At 42.5% G+C, this 25,774-nt stretch overlaps 1 protein-coding gene across 1 annotated transcript in view; it reads left to right on the top strand.

Annotated features, from left to right (window-relative positions):
- The window catches only part of LOC306772733 (kinesin-like protein KIF6), a gene marked incomplete at its 5' end in the record, with an annotated part of 48,995 nt that extends 26,645 nt beyond the window's left edge, over positions 1-22,350 (top strand). The window contains 9 exons of the mRNA XM_079262335.1: positions 1,396-1,498; positions 2,202-2,257; positions 12,725-12,812; positions 12,935-13,070; positions 13,710-13,786; positions 15,886-15,975; positions 16,090-16,191; positions 19,580-19,700; positions 22,307-22,350. Of these exons, the coding sequence (XP_079118461.1) occupies positions 1,396-1,498; positions 2,202-2,257; positions 12,725-12,812; positions 12,935-13,070; positions 13,710-13,786; positions 15,886-15,975; positions 16,090-16,191; positions 19,580-19,700; positions 22,307-22,324 (791 nt within the window). The 3' untranslated portion in view covers positions 22,325-22,350. The remainder of the gene's footprint in view (positions 1-1,395; positions 1,499-2,201; positions 2,258-12,724; positions 12,813-12,934; positions 13,071-13,709; positions 13,787-15,885; positions 15,976-16,089; positions 16,192-19,579; positions 19,701-22,306) is intronic.
- Positions 22,351-25,774: the final 3,424 nt, after the last annotated feature.

Below are 25,774 nucleotides of genomic sequence, written 5' to 3'. Positions count from 1 at the left end.
CAGCACAACGGTATGCTTTTGCAGCAGAGAGAATCTCTGCATCACAGACATGGACCTGTTAGAACCAAGTTTGTCTGTTTTATCTTGAGAATCGAGATCAAGGAGAGTGGTAGTCTCATTGTTATAGAGGTGCATTTGGGTCTGAAGAACATGGGTTCAAGATCCCAGGTTGGCAACAGCTTAACCCGCCCAGATGCTCCCTGGGTGATGGAAAGACATGGCAGGCTACTGCTGCTGTTGTAACTAATGATTGGTTAAAAGCAGAGGACTAATTTCAGTGTGTTTCATCATATTTATACTGAAGTCTGGGCTTCCCTGCTTAGGCTGCTGCCGCCGTGACCCGACCCTGGATAAGTGGTAGAAGATGGATGGATGGATGGATGGATATAGTGACAGAGATTTCAGTTTTCTGAAGGCTAAATCTGTCCTGGGGACTGATCTGGAAATGATTGTTAAAAGAGGAATGCCATAAAATAACACTGGACGACTCTCACACCCCATGCAATACACAACACAGTGGTAAAACAACAGAGTATGTTCAGTCAGAGGCTTCTTCAGCTACCCGCAAGACAGACCGATACAGTGAGTCAGTTCTGCCTAAAGCTATCGCCCTCTAGAACAATATGATTGATGAAAAAATTACTCAAGTATTGTGATCTCCTCTCAAGAACTGATTGAATATTTCTTATTCCATCTTGTTACCACTTGAGAGTAATTTCCAAGCCGATTCTTTGATACCTAACGGCGAGACTACAACACTAACGGATCGGTCTGCGCTGAAAGTACATTATTTGAAGCAGATGTATAGAGCTTTCATGAAAATACCCAATAAATAATTTTACAAGTCTATTAAAATATAAACAGCCAGAGGGATGTTAGCTTAAAAATTATGTAATTTCCTGCTTTACCGAAGTCAAGCAGGGGGGCATCTGTTCCATAATGCTGACATGTTGAGAATGGTTGTTTATGACTGTGTTTATGTTTTACTTTAACAACAGGTCAATCGTTTTTCTGGTTTGTACTTGGTAATAGATGAGAGGTATCAGCTCCCATCTGGCTAACAGATTGAGTCATGTGTGTGGGAACATGTACAGCTCACAACACAGTTTCCTGTACTTAGATTACTTTCTCACTGGTATCACAAGTATGCACCGTTGTATGGAAGGAAGTTTGTATGGCTAGCTTGATTTAACAAATGATTATCACCTTAGTAGGAATTGTCTCCTACTATCACATGTCCAGAAGTGTATCTGGGTTGAGAAGAAAAAACTTAATGAATAATAAACACTACAGTGTCAGCTATGTCATTTTTAGTCAAGTGGATTAAAAAGAGTTGCTGTTGATTGATAGAGTACGAGAAGCTTTGTATCTCAGTTCAGGTTTGTTTCCTTGCAGATCAGCAGCTGTCAATGGAGAAACAAGAAGCCTTTGAGATCTTCATAAGAGACCACGAAGAGCATCAAACCATCGAGGACAACAAGAAAATACTGAAAGAGAGGTTAGTGACCAGAGGACGGGTATGAAACACTTGCTGGGTAAACTACACGTTTTTTCGAGTTATTGTTTTTCCACAAAGCAAAGTGTGTTTGTTTTTAGATTAAAAGGTTTGAAGTATCAGAATATAGAAAAATAATCTGTTTCCAAGTCTGAAAATGAGGTGAATCCAACGTCTGATCACAATGACATAATGCAAGAAAACTAAGCCAAAATGTCCATTCTTACTGCTCTATGGGAATGAAGACCGCTGGAGAAGCAGAGTTGTGTCCGTTTGTGTTAACACAGTGCCAAGGAGGAAAGACATCAGCAATGATTGTTGCTGCCAATCAGTCTGGGAAGGTTATCAGTTCATTTCCAAACTATCTGGAGTCTGTTGTTCTACCCGGAAAGAGACATACAAGACAGCTGTCAGTCTTCCATGAATCAACGTTGCAGCGAGTTCAGCCAAGTCACGCTGGTCAAAACTCAGAAATAAACAGAAGCTAAACATTGGAATGTCTTTAATTGGATGAGATTTCAGTTTAAATGTACCTTAAAGTTTGTTTTTTTCATCCTGAAAGTTTGAATTGGCAGTAACTTGTCTGCTGATGCAAACTGCAAATGTTTAACTTCCACCTGTACTCTTCCACATTGTACTTGATCAAATGATTGCTTTTTCTTCTGAAGTGATCACGGTCAGTTAACACCTGTGTCGTCTTCAACAGATCAGCTGAGGCCAGAAGACTCGGGGAGCAACTGAAGGAGGCCAGAAACAGAATCAGTGAGTTGTCTCAACACTTGGAATCTGCTCTCCAGAGATGCTATAATTATTTGGAGCTCTGCACAGCTTTTTAATTCTCACTGTTATCCCACTGGCAGCTCACCAAGCAAACATTCATTACAAGAGTGTTCTCAGGGTTCTGTGTCCCTGGAGAGTCGGAACATCTTTCAACATATTCCTAAACTTTTCCAGGACTGAGAGGCATTCTGCCTTCCATCCACCTACGGTAGTCTTCCAACCTGTACTTTTTATTAGGCGTTCTCAGGCAGTTTAATGATGACGCTGTGAGCACGCCCATGAGTTATACTGGATGCTCACTCACGTATGGTGCCAAGCTGGGGCCTGGTATTACCTCAGAGCCTACTGCTGAGTGATTCTAACCATGGATTTCCACACATTCAGTCCATATCTCAAAACCTGAGAAACACTGGGATAGTATGGAAAGACTGGGATGGAATGGAAAGACTGGGATGGTATGGAAAGACTGGAATAGTATGGAAAGACTGGGATGGTATGGAAAGACTGGAATGGAATGGAAAGACTGGGATGGTATGGAAAGACTGGGATGGTATGGAAAGACTGGGATAGTATGGAAAGACTGGAATGGAATGGAAAGACTGGGATGGTATGGAAAGACTGGGATAGTATGGAAAGACTGGAATAGTATGGAAAGACTGGGATGGTATGGAAAGACTGGAATGGAATGGAAAGACTGGGATAGTATGGAAAGACTGGAATGGAATGGAAAGACTGGGATGGAATGGAAAGACTGGGATGGTATGGAAAGACTGGAATAGTATGGAAAGACTGGGATGGTATGGAAAGACTGGAATGGAATGGAAAGACTGGGATAGTATGGAAAGACTGGGATGGGATGGAAAGACTGGGATGGTATGGAAAGACTGGGATAGTATGGAAAGGCTGGAATGGAATGGAAAGACTGGGATGGTATGGAAAGACTGGAATGGAATGGAAAGACTGGGATAGTATGGAAAGACTGGGATAGTATGGAAAGACTGGGATGGAATGGAAAGACTGGGATAGTATGGAAAGACTGGGATGGTATGGAAAGACTGGGATAGTATGGAAAGACTGGGATAGTATGGAAAGACTGGGATGGAATGGAAAGACTGGGATAGTATGGAAAGACTGGAATGGAATGGAAAGACTGGGATAGTATGGAAAGACTGGGATGGAATGGAAAGACTGGGATAGTATGGAAAGACTGGGATGGTATGGAAAGACTGGGATGGAATGGAAAGACTGGGATGGTATGGAAAGACTGGAATGGAATGGAAAGACTGGGATGGTATGGAAAGACTGGGATGGTATGGAAAGACTGGAATGGAATGGAAAGACTGGGATGGTATGGAAAGACTGGGATGGTATGGAAAGACTGGGATAGTATGGAAAGACTGGGATGGAATGGAAAATGCTAATGTGATTCTTACATTTGCTCTGATTTTCCTTTTACATAAAGAAAACATGAACCTATTACTTTATCTAACTGTTACCAGTAAGTAGGGATGTTAGATATTGGCCGATTTTTTCCAAATCTTTATTTCCAATACTCATATCAACCGATACAATATATTTAGGGAGAGTTCTTAAAAAATAACCAAAAATATCTGAACAACTACACATGACATATCTTATGTTTTGTCATTTTGATGAGACATGGCTGAAGAGTTTGATCTGCATGATGTCTAAAAGTTATGTCATTTTAAAAAAAAGCAAAAGCTGATACAGATCGTTTCCAATATGGCATTTTTATGTCAATATCAGCCGATGATATCGGTATACCATCTCTATCAGTAAGTTTTTTACTAGTTTGGAATTTCACCATTTTTTTCCTCACAATAAAGTAGCGTGTGCGTTCGACTGGTTGCAGTCTGGCTGCTCCTTTTTGCTTCCTTACAAAGATCTGGAATACCAGTTGGTCTACCCACAGTCCAGGTTTCCGCTGCGTCCACTGAGAAGATGGCACCACAGTGGGCACATGCACTGCTTTTTATCACAAAACTCTTAAGTGATATTAACTCTGTTTCGTAGAAGTTGACAGAGGTTTCCTACGGTCATCTCCTGCCCATGTGGTTCTGTCAGACACCAGTGAGAGCATAGATCATCTTAGACTTGCTCCTTTGTCTTTTACATACTGAAATAAAAAAAAATTTAAAAAAACATGACTCATGCATTTTTTACATTCTCTTGCCAGCTCAACTTTAATCTGATACTAATTCAACTCTATGATGTGGTTTATCTTGAAGGTCCCTTTTATGTAGCGCCCTAAAAGCTCTGATCCCCACCTGTAGCTTCCTGCTTTCATTGGCTTGCAAATACAAGCACTCTTTTTGGAGGAAAGCAGAGATTAATTATCTGTACTTAATGGAATGGTGCAAGACAAATCCAAGTTTACCTGGTTAGACATGAACTACTCTGCTGGTGTAGTTCCACTACCTCACTTATTGCACTAAACCACAGAGTACATGAAAGAAAACTGATTGGATGCACAAAATATGACATATTAAGCAGCTTTTTTTTTTTTAAACTTAGGATGTGTGTTTAAAATATTGTTATTGACCCCATTTATTCCCTCCCAAAAAGCTGTTTCACATTGGAAAATCATCTAAATCTTTAACTAAAAACTACGAAACTCATCTCAGAGTGGACAAAGCCTTCTTTTTAACAAGCATACAGCCAGGGATCCTCAATCCTGGTCCCCAAGGACCGGTGTCCTGCAGGTTTTCCAAGTGTCCCAACTGCAACACACCTCATAGAATCATTGTGTATTTAGCAGACACATGCAGAGCTTGTCTGAGTCAGGTTTATTCCTGCAGGGACACATGGATAACCTTCAGGACACCGGTCCTTTGGGATCAGGATTGAGTACCCCTGCTTTAGACAGTGAAAACCTCAGGACCCCTTTGCTCTGTGGGAGTTAAGGACCCCAGGTTGTGAACCTCTGCTCTGCTGCATCTTCGCTCCAACACAATGTCCAGTCTAAAGGTCCATTAAGTGTTTTGTGTTTTTATATATAAAGATGTTAAAGATTATTCCCATTGGCTGCTTAGAAATTCAGTAATGTCTCGTAATCCGTCACACGAGAACACGTGAAGACAAGGCCTGTCGTCAGTGGCAATCAGTTTGAATGATATGACAGTATTTTGGTTGAATTTTCCAGTAACCTACTGCAGTTAGAAATGTCTTATTATACTCGTATCTGGTTTGCATTTTCTATTGCAAGTTAAATTTCTGAATTTCCTTGAGTTGTGTGTGTGTGTGTGTGTGTGTGTGTGTGTGTGTGTGTTTGCGGCTCATTTCACATGAGTGAAATGGATAGGTTTACACCAAAGCCTGGCATCCCAGCAGCCTCAGATCGCACTCGGTGGTTTGGTAGCACACGTCTCCTATATGCCAGCATGCACTTATCACCCTTGGAAGTGGTTTTTTTTTTTTTGTTTGTTTTTTTTTTTAAATGTCACCCATGACGTGCTGAGGCAGCTAAATGTGTTCTGTATCACATGAAAATCGGTTATGACAGCATGTCAAATATTAACTCTTGAGATCAGTTCTGCACACATCAGCGCTATGTGGCCCACACAGTGTGGATAAAGTGAGGAAAAACATTTGTAACATTTCTTTGGTCAAGTCTTAGAAACCAAATTCCTCATTCAATGCAAATTTTGGAAAAATTCCCCCAAAACATCTTGATGCTGTCAAATATCATTACAATGTTGGGTGTATGGAGCTGCATTCTTCTGAGATGAGAGACAGTGTTTTTAGTGGAAGATGGCTGCCTCTTCTGGCATGAAAGAAGCACAACGTTTAGCTCAGTGTGCCTCGCTGCCTTCTTGGAGGCCCTGCCTGGAAACTGTACACCACCTGTGTCTCATGGCGTACATAGAACATGGAAACATTGGCATAATATGGATAAAAGCTGTCTCTGATGGATGTGCCCAGCATGAGGGTCAGCAGCAGGGGAGAAAGGGAGAGGTGGTAGCCTGAGGAAGCATCGGTATCTCAGTGTCTCCCTGCCTTACACTATTGTTCTTGGCCACAGCATAAGTCTCTGGAATCCAGTCCCAGTGGAAGAGTATATGTTCTGAGCCCTCAGGTCCCAAAAATGCAGGATATATATTTGTTGTGAAGGATCGGTGATGCACGTCCTCTTCAGTATGGAAGGTGCAGGACAGCTGGAAGCCAGCAGCATCTCCTGATTACCCTGCCAGATGTTGGCGGATTTATGCAGCACAGTTTTAGGTGGAGCATCTGGTATCTGCTGAGGTATCCCACTTCCACACTCCACACCTTCACTGAAATGCTGTTGGCCAAAGCATTTCCACACACATGACAAAGACAGTCCAGTAGTGTGCGACATATTTGTTTTGGAACTTTGGAGAAGGAACTTTGACAAGAGAAATTAATTTCCACACCACACATCCACTGAAGCAATAAACTGGCTTTTCATGCCGCTACGGTTTACTTTATGCAGTGTTAAGATTATCAGCCGGACATGAAAGTGGTTTATAGAAAGTCACTGAGAAGACAGCTGGTATAAACACAGCTGTCCAATCAAAACAGAATGTTTAGGGCAATTCTCCGTTTAGCATTAACAACTTCTTGTGTTTTTTTTTCACCGATTGCTGGAAATGAGGCACAAAACACAAGTCCTCCATTAGCATGCTTGATATGAGGTGCTAAATCTACGTCAAGTCCTTGAACATGTTTGAGACATTTCAGTCATTGTTATTGAGCTACAGTATGTAATCAGTCCTGATAGAAATGTCTTATAGCATGTCTGGTTTTAATGCCGATACCACACCTAGCAAAGCTCTCTGTCAGCTCCAATCAACTTTAATACCATCCAGAGTTCCTTTTATCATTTAAAAAGTGCTCTTAATGTCTACAAAATCACCAATAGCAAGTTATGGCAAAGGTCTGATTAAGGTATGGGCGGATTATCCAATGGGCATTATGGGCACAGGCCCACTTGGGCTGACTTGGGGCCCACGTAGGTAAAACACCGGCAGTTTGGACATGAAACAAAATGCACATAAAAGCCAGATAGTTACACCACAGTGTCTAGTGTGTTGCTATTGATACCATTGGCTGAGAGATGTTAGAAATGTTGTTTCACAGTATATCATTCACTATTTTCACAATGTTGCGGTGGGGAAGGTGGCCCCTGGAACAATCTGGGACCAGGGGCCTGTGCACTTTTAATCCTGCCCTGGATTAAGGTCCGGAGTTCCTTAGTTAGAATAGGAGAACCTTATAGAGCTGAGTGCCTCGTTTCCTGGTGTTTAAGGCCAGTAAAACCAATAATTAGCAAACTTCTTAGTCTGAATCAGGTGTATTGCTGCAGGGAAACTTAAAAGCCCATGAGGACCAGTACTGAGGATCCCTGTTGTAGAAGAACCCTCTACTAAAGCACTCTTTGGATGAGGAGGCCATCCCTCCTCTAAGCATGGTGACAGCAGGGTCATTCCTTAAGGATGTTTTCTGTGACTCAACTGGGAAACTTGTCACAAAAATATATGAAGACTGAAAAACATCTTCGACAGCTTACCACCAAGAAAACACAGAGGATTCTTTGATTTATTTTATTTTATCTGAGAAGGTTTGGATTGACTCAACCATGGAGAAATGTCAAAACTTCTGTCTCTCTCATTTTTAGGCCTCTGCTTAAAAATTGCTCTAGTAAGAGTTGTTAAAAATTGGTCATAGCACAAAAGAAAAAAGGGTTTCAGGCTTGAATAAAAACAAACAAACTCTTAGAGGATGAATACACCTTAGGAATGAGGGAGCTGTAGCTCTAAACTTCCACCACATCGTTGTACAATATGTGAATGTCGCCGCTGCAAAGGTCAACTCTGATCCAGAGCAGCAGAATAAACTTTTAGTGCAGAAGTTCCAGCCAGGTCTTCAAAATGGCCAGTTTGGCTCCGTTTGGCACCATCTGTTCTAAAACTCCAACAATTTGAGGGCTTAGGGTTTTAAAAGATTAAGTTAGATGGTTTCTTTTTTGTTTTTTGCCAAGAAAAATGGAAGAAGCTTCCAGTAACAATGTGCCAAAGCTGGTGGTCATTCTCATGGAACTGGAGGCTCCCAGATTGGCCTTTTGGAAAGGATTTGTGTGTACTCATGACAAAATATTTCCATGAATCTGCTTTAAAGACACATCTGGAACAAAACAAGATTTAGGAGATGTGAAAGCATCTCCAAACTTAGACATGTGTCATGTATACTCCTGTTTACTGGTGCTTTTTCTTCTCTACTAGACCTGCATTTGCAATAATCGAATAAATGTTTCGTCACAGCTGATACTTGATTTACATGAACAGGTGTGTGTTTTGGGTTTTTTTGGGGTTAAGTCTTGTTCAAATGCTTTGCCAGTTTAGGGATTCCCAGAAAGAGGAGATGGTTGGACTCTATTATATGCATTTATTCCTCATTAATCCTGTCGAATGGCTGCAGCTGCTTTGCTTAGCTCTGCTGCATGAAGCTTTGGCTGTGGATACAGTTGTTCTTTGGACTTCGGCTGCCTTCACGGTTAAATCCAGGCACTACGTCTAGCCATCCTGTTACTACGTTTTACTGCTCTACAAGTCAGCCACACAGGACTTGTCAGATAAAACGGATCTGTGACCACAGCTACATGACAGTCTATTATAATACAGCTTAACTTTTCTGTTTCAATGTGAGGAAACACAAAAGTAGATTAGAAGAATTTCCCAGCATGGTTTTTTCTTTTGCTCTGTAGTTTGGAAAAAGCTTTGGTGCATGCCATGACTGATGTAAACCACACAGGCAGTGCCCCCTCTGCTCATCGTGCCTTCATGTGCTTCCTGCAGTTTTTTACCCTGTCATCAAGACCTAAATATTTCTTCATCCCTTTATGTTATTTTGAAGAAGTAGACTGCATCAATTAGTTGTGGGTTATGTTTTAAAGAGTTGTGTCTGTTAGAGAAGACTTAAGCTGCCTACCTGACCACAACATGAAGCCACAGGGCGTCTCAGTTCATTTACATTCTCAGCCACCCAAACATATGGCTTCGAGAGGGGTTTCCAAGGCCTGGTTGATTCTTTGCAGGCATTTGGAAAAAAAGTTACCATCTTCGACACAATATGTCTTTGTGCGTCACATATAATGTTTCACTTCATCCATTCCCATCTCCATGGTTTGTTGAAACCCCAAAAGTGGTCTACTTTTAAGAAAAGTGTTTGTGAAGAGTTTTGAAAGATGAGCTGGCTGCATGGGCACTTTGCAGACTATTTTAAAGCGTCTTGGAGGAGAGCGCTGCGTAAATGCGAAACACAAGCAGGGTTTTATGCATTTAAAAATGCATTTTTTTCTTCTTTTTTTTAACAAGAAGGCCCTTCATCTGGATTTCTCATTGTTGGAACTTCATCCCCAGCTTGTAGATTGGTGATAGGATCATCTTACAGTGCTCAGGCGCAGCATGATCTAGACGTGTATGAGACCTGTGGGATTGTAATGGAAGCTCGATGCAGAAGATGCTGCCATTCAACGTCTCTTTTATCTCTTAGCCTGCTCGGTGATTACCCTGCCCCTTCCCTGAGCACACTGTCTGACGCTGTGATCTTGAACCCCATCATGAAATGATCCTCATTTGAAACCATGTAGAAAATGTATCCCAGAATGCTCCTTCACCGTCCAGCATCATTAAAATTTGGTCTCTTTTAATACGTTTTAGTCCATTTGCTTCACAACAAGCCTTCGTCGTCGAAGCATTGCAGCACAAACTTGGTCTTCAGAGGAGTAACCCACCTTCTCAATTAGGGGAAGAGACACAGCGGAAACAAAGAAACACATTGACAAATTACTTCCCCATATGTTAAGCTGTGATGCAGGCGGTGGTCCGGACGCCCCCCTTATGTAGCTTCCTGACTCAATGGAGTTCCAAGAGTTCATTCAGAGGACAGTGGAAGTCTGCAATTGGACCTGTTGCAAGACACTTTTCTTAATGACAAGCCCATCATGTGGAAATAGCTTCAATCACATCCACTCAAAAATAATGGGAAGGTCATTAAAAACAATGGATGTGTTCACCACATCATGACAGATGTCGTCCCACTGGGGGCTTTGGAATAAAAGAGGCAGCTGTTAGATGTTCACATGTATTTCAGCTTGGGCTCAGATCCACAGAAGAGGCATCTTATCATAAACACATCCAAGCTGCATCATTTTGTGAGCGTTAGACACGAGGATCATAGCTGAAGTAAATCCTGTCAGAACTACTAAAACATTTCGGCACATTTTCCCATTAAATTTAGTTCAGTTCAGTTTCATATGATTATTGTCATTGTTCAAAGAAAACCAACAGCAAGGCGACCTCTGGGCAGCATCGTGCAAACCAAGGAGGGAAAGCGTGTCTAAACATTTAATAGGTGTGTTTAGAAAAAAAAATGTTCTCATGACATTTTGAAGCCATGCCAGCGTGACTCGGCATGTTCTGTTCCGTGTTGTTTTCAAGCATCTTTTCTATGTTTTAGCGGCAGGTCCCTCGATCCATTCCAGTCCATCTGATTTATAAAGCACAATTAAAAAACATCTGCGCATCAAAAAAATCAATGGATAAGATAAAAAACAATAACCAAGTTTTGCTTTTATCAAATAATAAAACCAACTAAAAATATAAAGTAACTGAAATGAACAAATAAAATAGATAAAAGACATAGAGGAGCGTGCACCTCAGGAGGATTTAAAACCAAAGAGGGAAACATGGCCGAACCCTGATGATGTCGTTTATCTGACGCACTAAAAGCAAAACGTCCTGCAAGTGTTTCTGAAGTTGTTAGAGCTTTATTACTTATTTATTCATCATTTGTTTGTATATTTACCTCTAATAATGCAGGAGAATTTGATTCACAGTGAAACCATGTCCAGGTTTTATGATGTTTACAGGTTTAGTTTTCAGGTCTGAATGGGTTAAAACCTTCTTTCTGGTCCTGAACACAGTGGCTCCTCTGATCTGGGCTCCAAGTCTGAACGAAACCTGTCAGACTTTACTAACTTCTGTTCCTTTTGGGAAACTTTCTGTAGACTCTCAGTGGTGTGTCAGAGATATTCTGTCTGCTTGTTGTGGCCATCACACCACTGCCTCTTCTTTTATTTCTGTCTACCTTGTGTTTGTTGACCAGAAACCATTGTAAAGTTAAAGTAAGTTTAAGTAATTATTAGTGGTTAAGTTTTGAACCGGTTAATAATTGAAGCAAGAGTTGATGCCACAGCTTATCTTGCTTTATTTTTAATTTCCTCCACTAAAGTGGACACCTGTTTAACAGCATATTCATAAGTGAAGATGGTATATTTGCAATTCTTCTTCTTCAGTGGACATTAGAGAGTCACCAAACACAGTGAAGAATGAACAAATATGTCTTAAATTTCATATAATTACACATACAGGTAATTACCAAGTATACCTGAGTGATAAATAGGACAAGAAAATGATACGAGTCCATTTTTATAGAATATTTCTATTAATATGAATATAATCATATATTATTTTATAAATGTTTCTATAGAACAGATAAACTCAATGAAAGGAAAATATGAATGTTAAAGACAAATAAAATTGCTGCTGTACATACCTGTAGAAGTAAAATATTGCATGTGAAAAACTGTGGCACTGATTTGTTTTAATAATTCATGCATCAGAAGGTTAATTACCTGCATTAATCATAGCGCAGCTTCTACGTGCATTTTTAGCAGAAACAAACGGAGAAGTTGGTGGTTGGACCGCTTTGCAGAGATGTAACATGCAGAACATGTAAAACTCTCTCATTTCCACCTCCTTCCCCAGCGGAGCTGAAGAAACAGCTGGAAACACGGAGGAGACAGAAAGCAGCTCGCGGTAAGTTTAACATAACAACACACATTCTGATGTTCTGAGAAGCGACTCCATCTGCAGCTAAACCACATGCATGAAAAAAGGGATCAGATGGAGAACATCTCCATCGCTTTTCTCCCAAACTTCAAATCCACGTAAAAGTTTGAACGAAGCTGTCACACACAGTCCACCATCTCAACACCGAACTCTTCTCTGAGTGGTAAACTGTGAATATAGTGGCTGCTCTTCTTCTGCCTGTGCATCAGCGGCCATGTCAGACATTCATCAGGGGACCAAAAACTGGCCAGCACGACCCTGAAACTCCTCTTACTCTCCTCTGACTGTTTCCATCAGTGACACGAAGGCTTTGATGCAGAAATCTGGTCATAAAACACAAACATTTCAGGCACCAAAGGCTTTTCTGGTTATTTGGAGTCCTGCGTCAGAAAGCGCTGCACAGCAGCCTGTTGTGATTATCCAGAGCTAAAAGTTTACTGCAGTCTGTGAAGACAATGGACTCACATGACCGTGCACGTATTTAGAATAAAAGTGTAACTTTATTAGTCCTTTTATGTATAATAAGTCCAAATGACTCCGTTTTGCTACACGTTAGGTATCATGGAGAAGCAACCGAAGGCTGAGGAGGAGTCGGACCTTGTGGAAGAAAACCTGTGCAAACAGATTAAGCAAGAAAAACTGGCGTGAGTTGTCTGAGTTATGATCCTGACTGTCTTCCTAACCCTGCTCGGACTGATTGAACGCAGCAGGTGCTGCGTGATGCAGACAAAAAGATGAATTCCGTGCTGCTGATGTCTCCTGTCAGATACATGAGCACCATTGGCCGCCTGAAAGCGCTGAAAACCGAGATCGAGCATCTGCAGCTGCTGCTGGAGAGGGTGAAGGTCAAGATCCAGAAGGATTTCCAGAAGTGGTGGAGCCAGGAGGCCTCCAATCTGCAGGTGAATGACCTCACCGCTGCACCTATCTATGTGACATCACCACATAAATCACCTGCAAGCATGACCTAATGGCTGAGCACGAGTGTCAGAGATGTGCTTCTGATATTAGGCTTGTCTGCGTCTTTATTTATGCTGTTTTCTGTCTGAATATTGACGTATATGGACATGTTATTGTGCATCAGCTGATATAGATTTGTGTCTGACTGCAGAGACTCTGCTTAACATCATGCAGAAGGGACTCGGTGGGAGGATGTGGAGGAGGGATACGCACTGAAATCCTTTTTTTTATTTGTACAGCACATTTATGTACCAGACGGCTCAAAGTGCTTTTCATAAAAACATTACAGAACTACAGCAAGGTGCAGAGAGCATTACAAATAAACAAGCAAAAGTGATTAAACAAAAAGAGGGAATGAAAATGTGCAGGAAGCAGATCGCTCGCTTTCTCCAACTATTTATCATTCACATGTGTTGACATAAACTGTGGAAAGGATGCATGATGAGCTCAGGGAGCCACCTGAGCTGCAGCGTTCCCTCCAGGTCTCTGAAGATCTCTGACACGTGACCACACTGTATTTTAATGACATGTTTGTTTGTTTTGAAGAAATATTTCAGTAACTTCTCATGACTTGTGATCAGGAATCAGAGTCAGGAGCCAGACGCCTTTCACCAAATGCAGCCTGTCAGCCATCATCACCAGGCACTCCAGGATTCGGGTGAGATGCTTTCTGTGTCTGAACGGAAGATCGTGTCGCTGCTCCTTGTCTGTCTTTCCATCCTTTCAGTGCTGCAGCAGATTAAAGAGGACATTTAACCTAAAAATGTCATGGTCTGGCTTTTGGTTTGGGTTTCTGTTGGCTTTCAGCCTCTTCCTTATTTACTATTTTAGAACGGTTATCTCTTCCTGTGTTCATTTGTTCCCCACACCTGGTCTTCATTTTGATTGTCTCGACAAGACCCTTGTTTTTTTCACTTCCAGTTTTTTTCTTGTGTGTTTCTTAGCGTGCCTTAGCGTATCAGATGCCTTCTGTTTCTTTACAAACATCATCTGCCTGCCTCCTCCGTCTCTACCCTGCATCTGGGTCCTCCATGCCTCCTTATAAGAACAATGTGACTCAATAACTCTCGAAATGTTAATAAGTATCCTACCTCTATGTATCAGTCTGAGCTCATATTTTATTTGTTTTTTTTTTTATTTATTTGCTGGAATGAAAGTTTAAAGTTAGAGCTTTCATACTTTCAGGTGTCACATTTTTAGTGGCGGTGACCATAAGAAAAGTCTGGAAATAAGTCTGGAATTATTTTGCGTCCCGTCTCTCCTCTGAGATCTCTCCAGCCAGTAAAAGTTAGTCTGATGTTGCCTCTTGTTTCATCTCTTACTCTGTATAATGTCCTCTTGGGTTGCTGTTTGAATTGGGCTGTGCTGATATCCATCTGCTCGTGTGTAAAGCAGCTTACACATCATTCTCCGAGCTTGAAAAAAAAACCCACTGAAGTTCAGGTTCTCAGAGCTTTCCTGTCAGAGTTCCCTCTCTCTTCGCTGTGGGGTAGCCTGGACTCTCTGTGTCCACATTTTCATTTGGATGTTTTCACAAAGCCACACGATTAATTTCAAAAGACACACATCAAGTCTAAAAAGAGAACTACCTGCCCCTGAAACTGCTGCAAAGACAGGAAAAAGGGGGAACTGTTGTACCATATCTGTGTTGTATTTTGACCAAAACAGTTTGAAAACCTCTGATGAAAGGTCGTGTTTTTGGCCTGCAACAAAAGGGAGGAAAAGCCTACTTTGTATGTTCTGAACTGTCTAGTTTTGTACAGAAACTAGTCAAGTTGCAAGAAGAAATATGTTCTCACTGACTCATCTCTGCTCAAGACATGAATGTTATTTTTACCACCATCTGTGCTCAGATAGTTGTTGATTACTGGCCAACAACCTGCAGATCCTCAGCTCTCGTTTCCATGGAGCTGATATGGAATAGATACATGGCTGTTGATGTTATTGTGGGTTTTTTTTTTTTTTTTGCTTCTCCGTCTGCTCACCTCACGACCTTTAATGATGGAACAGGCATTATTACATTTTTGATGCCGGATATTGATCCCATTGTGTTTAGCTGGGACTGCTGGGATGTTGGCTAACACTACCAGTTCTTTATAAGCTGACGAGATGCAAGGAGAAGCTGAAGGTGAACCTGTTGGACGAGCAACAGTTTGCTTCATTCAGCACCATCTTTCCTGCACTAAACACTGCATGCTGTCTTAGCTGCGCTCGTCCTTTCAGATACATGGTCAGCTATCTCATGCAGCACATACGGAGTCACTGCTTCAGTCTTTGGTTCTTTTCCTTTCATTTCCTCCTCTCTGGACAAAATATAGGACCTGATAAAACAATGTCAAACTATGATGAAAATCTGCCATCGCTGCTGTTCAGATGTCGATCAGGTTTGTCCCGGTGCGACCTGAAGACCACGTTGGAGACCACTGCGATGTCTCACACTGCAGATATGAAAAAGCTTTACATGACCATGACTCTAATGTGAGCTGCTCATCTGGGACATCACCATGTTACACTGCAGATTTTATAAGCATGAAATGTTGCATTAAAACAATGAAAACTTTTTATTTTACTGGTGTAAACCTGCAGAAAGCCAGGTCATGAAAAAGAAAACTCTGATGCTGCAGCGCCCTCTGGTGGTGTAGAGCGAGTCGAGCACCATAGGAACCAGTTCTGACTTCATGCTTTACATCGCTGATAAAAAAGTGTTGTGGGATTATGTGACACAGTTGTGATGAAAGTCTCTCTCCTCTTATGAAGTGTTCCTGGTCTGAGCAGCACAGTGAAGGACTCTCTACCAGATCTAGACATAAATCCAGACAGCTTCTTCTCTCCTGTTGACGACCTGAGGTCAGCTGTGTTTCACTTTGTTCCCTGTGAAGCATGACGGGATTATCCAGCATCCCTCCATTTATCCTCATTACCACAGATTGGTAACCATCATATTTCTTTCCATTTCCCAAGCATTGGCCCTAAAAGCATGGCTCTGTTTCCGACTGTGCCCGTCTGGCCCAGTGAAGCCCCGAACGGGAAGATGATGGACTTTTGTTGCTCCGCTGAGCAGAGGTATGTGAACACAGACCTGGAGGACTAGCAGGTCATTTCTCTGACATCCTCTGGACTAGGATCAGACAGATTTATCATGTAGCATGTTTAACCCGGCCAGCTGAGCTTTAACTTCAACTCAGAGATGATTGTTCTGGTTTTGCTTTCCTCTTCAGGCTCTGAGCGCGCTCAGTTCTTTATTTCTTTTGTGCACAAAATAAGTTGGGCAGGTTGTCAGAACGGAGGAATACTGGGCACATAGACTGGATTTGTCCTGAAATATAACAAAATACAGATACATATCTAATCACCAGCCACTTTATCAGGTTCACCTGCTTGATAACGCAAATATCTGATCAGCCAATCACATGGCAGCAACTCGGCACATGCAGTCATGCAGACATGAAGAAGACGACTGAGCATCCCAATGAGGAACAAAAGGACATTTTAGTGACTGTGAATGTTTCGTGTTGTTGGTCTGAGTGTTTCAGAAGCTGCTGATCTACTAGGACTCTGAGTTTGAGTTTATTTTCAGAAAGCAGTGTTGCATATTAATCTGCATGTAAACGTAAATATGTAGGATTGTAGCTGAAGCTAATTTCCATATTTAGTCACTTAGCAGACCACAATATATATGGATATAACAATAAAGTGCACAATAATGAGACAAATGAGATATAAAAATAGATGAAATATTGTTGATCAGATCAGTAACTAGAACCTAAACTGAGATGTTAAAGAGCTGAGTGCTACATTATGTCACAAGAACTTAAAGAGCAAAGTCTGTCTTTAGGGTTTACAGCAGGGGGGTCCAGCTCCGGTCCTCTAGGTTTTCCGTGTATCCCTGCTCCAACACACCTGACTCAAACTAATCAGTCATCGTGCAGAACTTCATAGGCTGTTGGATCCATTTAACATGAGCCAGGTGTGTTGGAGCAGGACAGCAGCCCTTGTGGAGCAACTTTGGACACCACTGGTTTACAGAGAATATCCAGTTGATGAGGTCAGAGGTGAGTGTGCAGGAAGGAAGGATGTCCAGTAAGCACTGGTCCCATCCAACATAAGCAGAACATCATCTCTGAACACACAACACGTCCAGCCTGGAAGCAGATGGCGAGAAGACCACCATCTGGTGGTGTGGTCTTCTTAGCTGCCTCTCACTTCAGGTAGGAACGGGAAGCTGAGGACAGTTCTGCAGGAAAAAGTGTCAGTGTGTATAACTCATTCTTATCTAGGGAGATGAAGCCTGGTTTCCATGGTAATGTGACACATCACCTTAGGTTTGTCATTACTTACATCTCACCAGGTCTCTTATGAAATATATACCTTGTTTCCAGTCTGTAGTTCTTTTCAAAGAAGGGGATTTTTACTTTGATTAGTGGCCGTTTCAAAGAATAAGAGGTGAAAAAATGCTCTTCTGCTGCTGAAATGATGATATATTCCAGTCTTTAAAGATTTCATCAACATTTCCTTTTTCCACTCAGCTTTTAAGACACAAACGGAGTTATTGATTTTTAGAAAATTCCGGCATTTATTCTGTCAGGTTGTTCAGTAGGCGTCTCATGTCTGAAATCAGTTCTGTGGAAATGCATGTTAATGTTGCGTCAGTCTGGTTCTACCGACTCCGAATCAGTTTGAGTCGAATGATGGAGCTTTTTACAGATGGTTTGATCTGAAACTAGAAAAGCACTCGGAGAGCGCAGACCTTCGCCAAGCATATTGTGATTAAACTCAACATAACTTCAGACTGATCCAGAATCCAGGATCTCTTCCGGATCTCCACCAAAATGTAATCATTAGTTCCTTGTGACACCCCTAACATATCCTGCAAATTTCATCAAAATCGATCCATAACTTTTTGGGTAATGTTGCTAACAGACAAACACACATACAAACATAAACATACGTAAACATAACCTCCTTGGTGGAGGTAATTAAAAGACCAAGTAAACAAAGTCCACAGGAATACGTAAACAAAAATATTGGACCCTCGTGTCCACCCAGCACCATGGAAACGAACAAACAGCACCTCTTCTGAAAGCACACATCCCACAGAGTCCAGTCAGACCAGTTTAATGTCGCTATGACCAAGATTCACTCAACCAGAGTCAAAAGAAGGCTGGATTTATGCATCATGTTTGAAAAACATCATGACATATTCTGTCTTATCTTTTGCTGTTTTGCCTCCAAAACTTTAATCCGCCGACATAAAACTGCATTCAGTAAAGCGACTACGTTTCCCACGGTGCTTCGGGAGTAGTTAGGCAGACTAAATCACCATTTTCTGCCCGGTAACATCAGTTTGATTGGACAACAACAGGTGTCAGTCATTCAGCGTCATAAACATTTCCTGCTTTGTCGGTGGCGATTGGTCGTATTTATGTAAACATGATGCCATCAGCGTGATTCTACCGTATCACACAGTTAGAAAGAGGGGTCGGTCGTACCGATCGGCCAATCAGAGCCAAAGTTACGTGCATTACACACACGCCCACTGCATACGATGACGTGGTCGTCAGTGGCGCGGCGTCTGCTTTATACTTTTTATTTTAAAACCAGGATCTTTCCTGGATCTCCACCAAAAATTTTAGAATTTGTTCTTCGTGACACCCCCAACATATCCCAAAGATTTCATCAAAATCCATCCAGAACTAACAGACAAACTCTGATGAAAACATAACCTCCTTGGCGGAGGTAATAAACATGAAGCGCTCCTGGGTAGGTTTTATGTTCAGCATCAGTTACCATGGTGATCAAGCAGGTTCAAACAGAGCAGTGTGTGATTCTGAAGAGTTGACCTCTATAACATCTCGACACCATTAACCTGTCGATTGAGTGGCTCAGTTTGGTGTAATCCCGTATATTTCTATTCAGATAGTGAAAAATGTAAAGCGGGATGTTAGAGGATTAATGTTCCTTCATCCTTCTGGTCTGATTCTTATACCGCAGAAACAGTCACCAGCGTTGCATAACTGGCGTTACAGTAGCATGTCTGCATGTTTAAAGTATACTCACGGCTTGGACCTGCAGATTTTACAGCTGCTCTGTGTTTTCTCTTTCGTTTATGAATGTTGCCATAAATTTTTATGTCTTTGTGAATAATCAAGTCTCAAGTCTCTGTTAACAAATCAAAATCCTCAGTTTCAGCGTTTTTACAGCCGCAGTAAAACTCTCAGTGTATTATGTGTTCACTTTTGTCCTTCTCAAACATCCACTCACACTACAGGCTCCATCTTGTTTCACACACAGACTCTATATGAGGAGCTGCTACGTTTTGGGAGCTTTGATAGTTTTATCGCTACTCAGTGTGGTGGGTGAGGGTTGCTCTTGGTCCGATTAAGTAAATGTTCTTTACTGTGTTGTAAGTCTGAGTTTTTAACATGTAACAGTAATCATGAGGATTTTTCAGGGCTCTTCCCAACACCACAATCCCTTACGCATCGGTTCCACTGACTGGAGACCAGCAAGTTGACACTGACATCCTGGCATTTGTCAAGGCCAGGATGTCAGGCGCCTCCTCAGCAGGACAGGTAATGCACACTGCCACACAGAAAACACACTCCGCACTGCTCTCTAGTGGTGAGAGGGGATACTGCAATGCTCTTTTAGATTTTTAGCATCTGACGGTGGACTGGAGACCTGTCCAGATGTACCCACCTCTCGCCCAGTGATTGTTGGAATAGACTCCAGCATCCCCACAACCCTTAATGGGACCAAGCAGTTTAGAAAATGGATGGAGGAATGTATGGATGGGTGGGTGGATGGATGGATGGATGGATGGATGGATGAATGGATGTATGGATGGGTGTGTTGATGTATGGATGGGTGGATGGATGAATGGGTGGACGGGTGGGTGGGTCGATGCATGGATGGGTGGATGGATGGATGTATGGATGCATGGGTGGATGTATGGGTGGGTGGGTCGATGCATGGATGGGTGGATGGATGGATGGATGGATGTATGGATGGATGGGTGGGTGGATGGATGGATGGATGGATGTATGGATGGATGGGTGGGTGGATGGATGTATGGATGTATGGGTGGGTGGATGGATGGATGGATGTATGGGTGGGTGGATGGATGTATGGATGTATGGGTGGGTGGATGGATGGATGGATGTATGGGTGGGTGGATGTATGTATGGATGTATGGGTGGGTGGATGGATGGATGGATGTATGGGTGGGTGGATGGATGGATGGATGTATGGGTGGGTGGATGGATGTATGGATGGATGTATGGATTTATGGGTGGTTGGATGGATGTATGGATGGATGGGTGGGTGGATGGATGTATGGATGTATGGGTGGGTGGATGGATGTATGGATGTATGGGTGGGTGGATGGATGGATGGATGTATGGATGGATGGGTGGGTGGATGGATGTATGGATGTATGGGTGGGTGGATGGATGTTTGGATGTATGGATGGATGTATGGATGTATGGGTGGGTGGATGGATGGATGGATGGATGGATGGGTGGGTGGATGGATGTATGGATGGATGTATGGATTTATGGGTGGTTGGATGGATGTATGGATGGATGGGTGGGTGGATGGATGTATGGATGTATGGGTGGGTGGATGGATGTATGGATGTATGGGTGGGTGGATGGATGGATGGATGTATGGATGGATGGATGGGTGGGTGGATGGATGGATGGATGTATGGATGTATGGGTGGGTGGATGGATGTTTGGATGTATGGATGGATGTATGGATGTATGGGTGGGTGGATGGATGGATGGATGGATGTATGGGTGGGTGGATGGATGTATGGATTTATGGGTGGTTGGATGGATGTATGGATGGATGGGTGGGTGGATGGATGTATGGATGGATGGGTGGGTGGATGGATGGATGGATGTATGGGTGGGTGGATGGATGTATGGATGGATGTATGGGTGGGTGGATGGATGTATGGATGTATGGATGGATGTATGGATGTATGGGTGGGTGGATGGATGTATGGATGGATGGGTGGGTGGATGGATGGATGGATGGATGGATGTATGGGTGGGTGGATGGATGTATGGATGTATGGATGGATGTATGGTGGGTGGATGGATGTATGGATGTATGGGTGGGTGGATGGATGGATGGATGGATGGATGTATGGGTGGGTGGATGGATGTATGGATGTATGGATGTATGGATGGATGTATGGATGTATGGGTGGGTGGATGGATGTATGGATGTATGGGTGGGTGGATGGATGTATGGATGGATGGATGTATGGGTGGGTGGATGGATGTATGGATGTATGGGTGGGTGGATGGATGGATGGATGGATGTATGGGTGGGTGGATGGATGTATGGATGTATGGATGGATGTATGGATGTATGTATGGATGTATGGGTGGGTGGATGGATGTATGGATGGATGGGTGGGTGGGTGGATGGATGGATGGATGTATGGGTGGGTGGATGGATGTATGGATGTATGTATGGATGTATGGGTGGGTGGATGTATGGATGTATGGGTGGGTGGATGGATGGATGGATGGATGGATGTATGGGTGGGTGGGTGGATGGATGTATGGATGGATGGGTGGGTGGATGGATGGATGGATGGATGGATGGATGGATGTATGGGTGGGTGGATGGATGTATGGATGGATGGGTGGGTGGATGGATGGATGGATGGATGGATGGATGGATGGGTGGATGGATGGGTGGGTGGATGGATGGATGGATGGATGGATGGATGGATGATGTATGGATGTATGGATGGATGTATGGGTGGATGGATGGATGGATGGATGATGTATGGGTGGATGGATGTATGGATGGCATCTGATAGTTTAATCTTAAAGAAACAAGTTGTGAGAAACATGTTGTATGAAATAAAAAAAATGATGCAAAGCGATCTCTTGGCTGACTTCCTCTGCAGCAGATCGTTCTCTTTGTGTCCTCTTTGACCTCCGTCCAGCCGCCTGGCTGTGCAGGCGGGTCAGTGGACTCGGCTGTCATGTGGTTTGACACCAGATATCCAGACAGAAATAAATTCCAGCTGAGAAGATAATCCTTTCCATCCTTCCGTTCTTGTCACCACAGTCAATAAAGGAGGAATCAGTTCTGACTTCTTTCTACATCAATTGAAACTATTGTACATCTTTTTCATTCTTGTGTATTTCAGGCCCCTCCTCAGAAGTGAAGTGAAGTAACACAAAGGATTCATGTTGCCTCCTCATCCTCCACGTCTGCAAGGTGAAAGAAAGAATGTCAACAAAAGATGTGTGTGCATGCGTGTGTGTGCGTGTGTGTTTGGGTGTAAAATATTGTAAAACCATGTAATATATGACCAGGAGTATTTTTTAGAGAATTGAATGGATTGGGAGATGCTGACGTACCGGCACAGATAAAGGTCTTGGACCAGTTCTTCCTCTCTCTGTGTGATCTCTGTAAAACTACGAGGTCTGGCAAAGGGAGAAATACAGATTCAGGTGTTGTATAAGATGACTGATCTCTTGCAAAGCGTGCATGTGCTGTGGGGTCAGCACTGCTTTTTAGGAATATTACAACTCAACAAAAAGTACTGGAAACTGTTGGATATCATAAAGCAACCTTTTATTAACAGCAGAGGAATAACATTCGTCATAGTCCAATTCCAACGACTCCACCATCTACGTCCGGTAAATATTTAGAGAATCAGCTGACGTCTCTGGTCATAACATCCAGGATGCCGGTGACCTTTGGGTCCTCAGACAGCACTGTGCTTCAAACAGACTGGTTCCGTACTGGAAACCTCTGAATGGTCTCAGAGACTTCCAGAAACCAGCAGCTTCAGCAGTTGCACTGGAAAACAGAGACTTTCTACCGACAGTTCACAATACTGCAAACACTGAAAGGAAAAATGGACAGTTCCGGTTCAAGAGTGGAAAAATGGAAACAAATGCTAATATTTTTTTGTATTACCAGAAGTGCGCCTCCACATATATACACTATTCACAAAAAGTTAGGGATATTCAGCTTTTGGGTGAAATGTCACAACAAGCCTAAAATGCATTCAAACCTGTACAGGTGAACTTAATGTGATCTTCTCTAAGCTTTTAAATGCACATGTCCAACTGTTAAATGTTTCAATAAATTTTGCACAAGTTGCTGTTCTCTAACAAGGAGCTTAACGGCAAAAATCACGGCAGGTGTGTGATCCTTGAATTGACCAATAAATGTCCTGGTTCAATTAGAGCTGGTGTTAAAACAGTTGTCCTCATCATGCTGTTCACATTTTGACATCATGAGACCAAGACGACACCTAACAATGGAACAACAGTCCCTTGCCATTGCGATGCTTCAAACAGGACGTTCTCAGACAGAAGTGGCCACTGAGCTTGGAGTGTCACAGAGTGTCATCAGCAGGTTGCAACAGAGATAATGGAGAGACTGGAAGAGTCACAGAAAGGCCTAGAAGTGGACGTCCTTTGGCCACATCCCGTGCTGATGACCGCTACATTGTGAACACTGCCCTGAGAAACCGGATGATGAATGCCACTCAACTCCAGGCACGTTTAAGAGAGGTGAGAGGCACCCAAGTGTCACATCAGACCATTCCAAACCGTTTCCATCAGCGTGGTCTGCGTGCTAGACGACCTGCACGGGTACCTGACCACACCACCAGGCACAGGCATCATCGTCTTGCATGGGCCAGGGAGCATTTACGCTGGACGAGGAACCAGTGGGCCTCAGTGCTGTTCTCTGATGAAAGTCGATTTACACTGAGCAGAAATGATGGCCGGCAACGATGTTGGAGACGTCAGGGACAGCGCTATGCATCAGCCACTGTTGTCACCAGGCCAGCTTTTGGTGGCGGCGGTGTTACAGTGTGGGCAGGGGTGTCCACTTGGTACAGAACTGCCCTACACTTTGTGAATGGTACAGTGACAAGCCCATACTACCTGAATAACATCATTAATCCAGTGATTGTGCCCCTACATGAACAGCACAGGCCTAATTTCATCTTCATGGACGACAATGCTCCTGCTCATCGAGGCCGCATCATCAGGGAACAGCTGTTGGAGACTGGTGTACCTCAAATGGAACGGCCTGCACTCTCTCCAGACCTGAATCCCATTGAAAACCTGTGGGATCAGCTGAGCCGTCGTGTAGAGGCTCGAGACCCTGCACCCCAGAACCTCAATGACCTGAGGGCTGCCCTTCAAGAAGAGTGGGATGCCATGCCTCAGCAGGCAATAAGTTGCCTTGTGAACAGCATGAGACGTCGTCGTCAAGCTGTAATTGATGCTCAAGGGCACATGACCAGATATTGAGACGTTCACATTTTTTGTTGTGGTGTAACTACCATTGTTGTTACCTTTTGTGTTGAATGAATTTTTTGAGATGAGGAAATCAGTAGTGCATCCTTCTACTTAAATGTCTTACTTTTATGATATTATATCACTGTAGCATGAACATATTGCATTTTCCATAAATTTCACCTGAAAGCCAAATATCCCTAACTTTTTGTGAGTAGTGTATTTCTGAAGGCTGAAATGAGGAGATGGCTGTGTGTTTGTATTTATTTTCATCTCCATTAGCTATTGCAATACAGCTATTCTTCCTGGAGTCAATACAACATTCCTCTCATAATACAATGATTACACCAGTTTTCTATACAACCTTAACAGTAATAGCGCATAACTAGTACATCCCACCCCCACCCTACCCACACACACATACACACACACTCTGTGGTCAGATAGTTTGTTATTATTCCTGTTATAAAAGACAGATAGCCTTCCTCATCGTGTTCTCCTACAGTCGTAGTTGATCCAGTAATAAGAGTGGTTACTGAACAACGATTACTAAATGGTATTTACCATCATCAAGACTATATTTAGGACACAACAATTTAATATGTTTGGAGACGCCTTTATAAAAGAATTATAAACAAATAAGTACTGTTTGCTTTGATAATGTTACTTGGCAATGTGTTCTAGTTGTACATAGCTCTATAGATAACAGTACTTTTTCCATACCATACCATTCGGTAGTCTGAATCTGCCCTCTGTAGCATGTCTGGTTTCACCGTTGTGTTCCTCAAGACTAAAACAAAGCTCTTGGTACAGCGTTCTTGGAAGTTTAGTTGTAATATTTCTGGTTAAATTCAGCAATGAGGCTGCAAATCTCTCCTTTACATTTAACCAGGAAAATACATGATGCATGCAGTTTACACTGGCTCTAAATGAGCACCGAAGTGCGCATTGAGCCGCTCTGTTTTGAACTATTTGCAAGGCTGTTATATTGGTTGCAGCAGTACAGAACCAAACTGAGACAATACAAGTGTTTTTATAACATCTGCAATCATGTCATGGGGTAACAAATAACATCTTTTGATCATTGACAGACCTCTTCCTATCCTACACACTACTTTATTGATGTGTTTAGACCATGACAGTTTATTATCCACTTCAACCCCAAGCAGTTTGGCCTCTTGTACTTGTTTAACACATATACCCTCAACAACAAAGTTCAATTTAGGGTTATTCAGTAGCATGTGTCTAGTTCCAAAAACAATACTTTTAGTCTTACTTACATTCAGTACCAATTTATTATTCATTTATGTCTCGTAGGTGTTTGTTGGTGCCATTTTAAAGATAATATATGC

This window comes from Telmatherina bonti (assembly GCF_933228915.1).
Source record: "Telmatherina bonti genome assembly, chromosome: 22".
NCBI lineage: Eukaryota > Metazoa > Chordata > Actinopteri > Atheriniformes > Telmatherinidae > Telmatherina > Telmatherina bonti.
The sequence above is the reverse complement of the archived record's forward strand: the minus strand, read 5'-3'. Positions and strand labels throughout refer to the sequence as shown.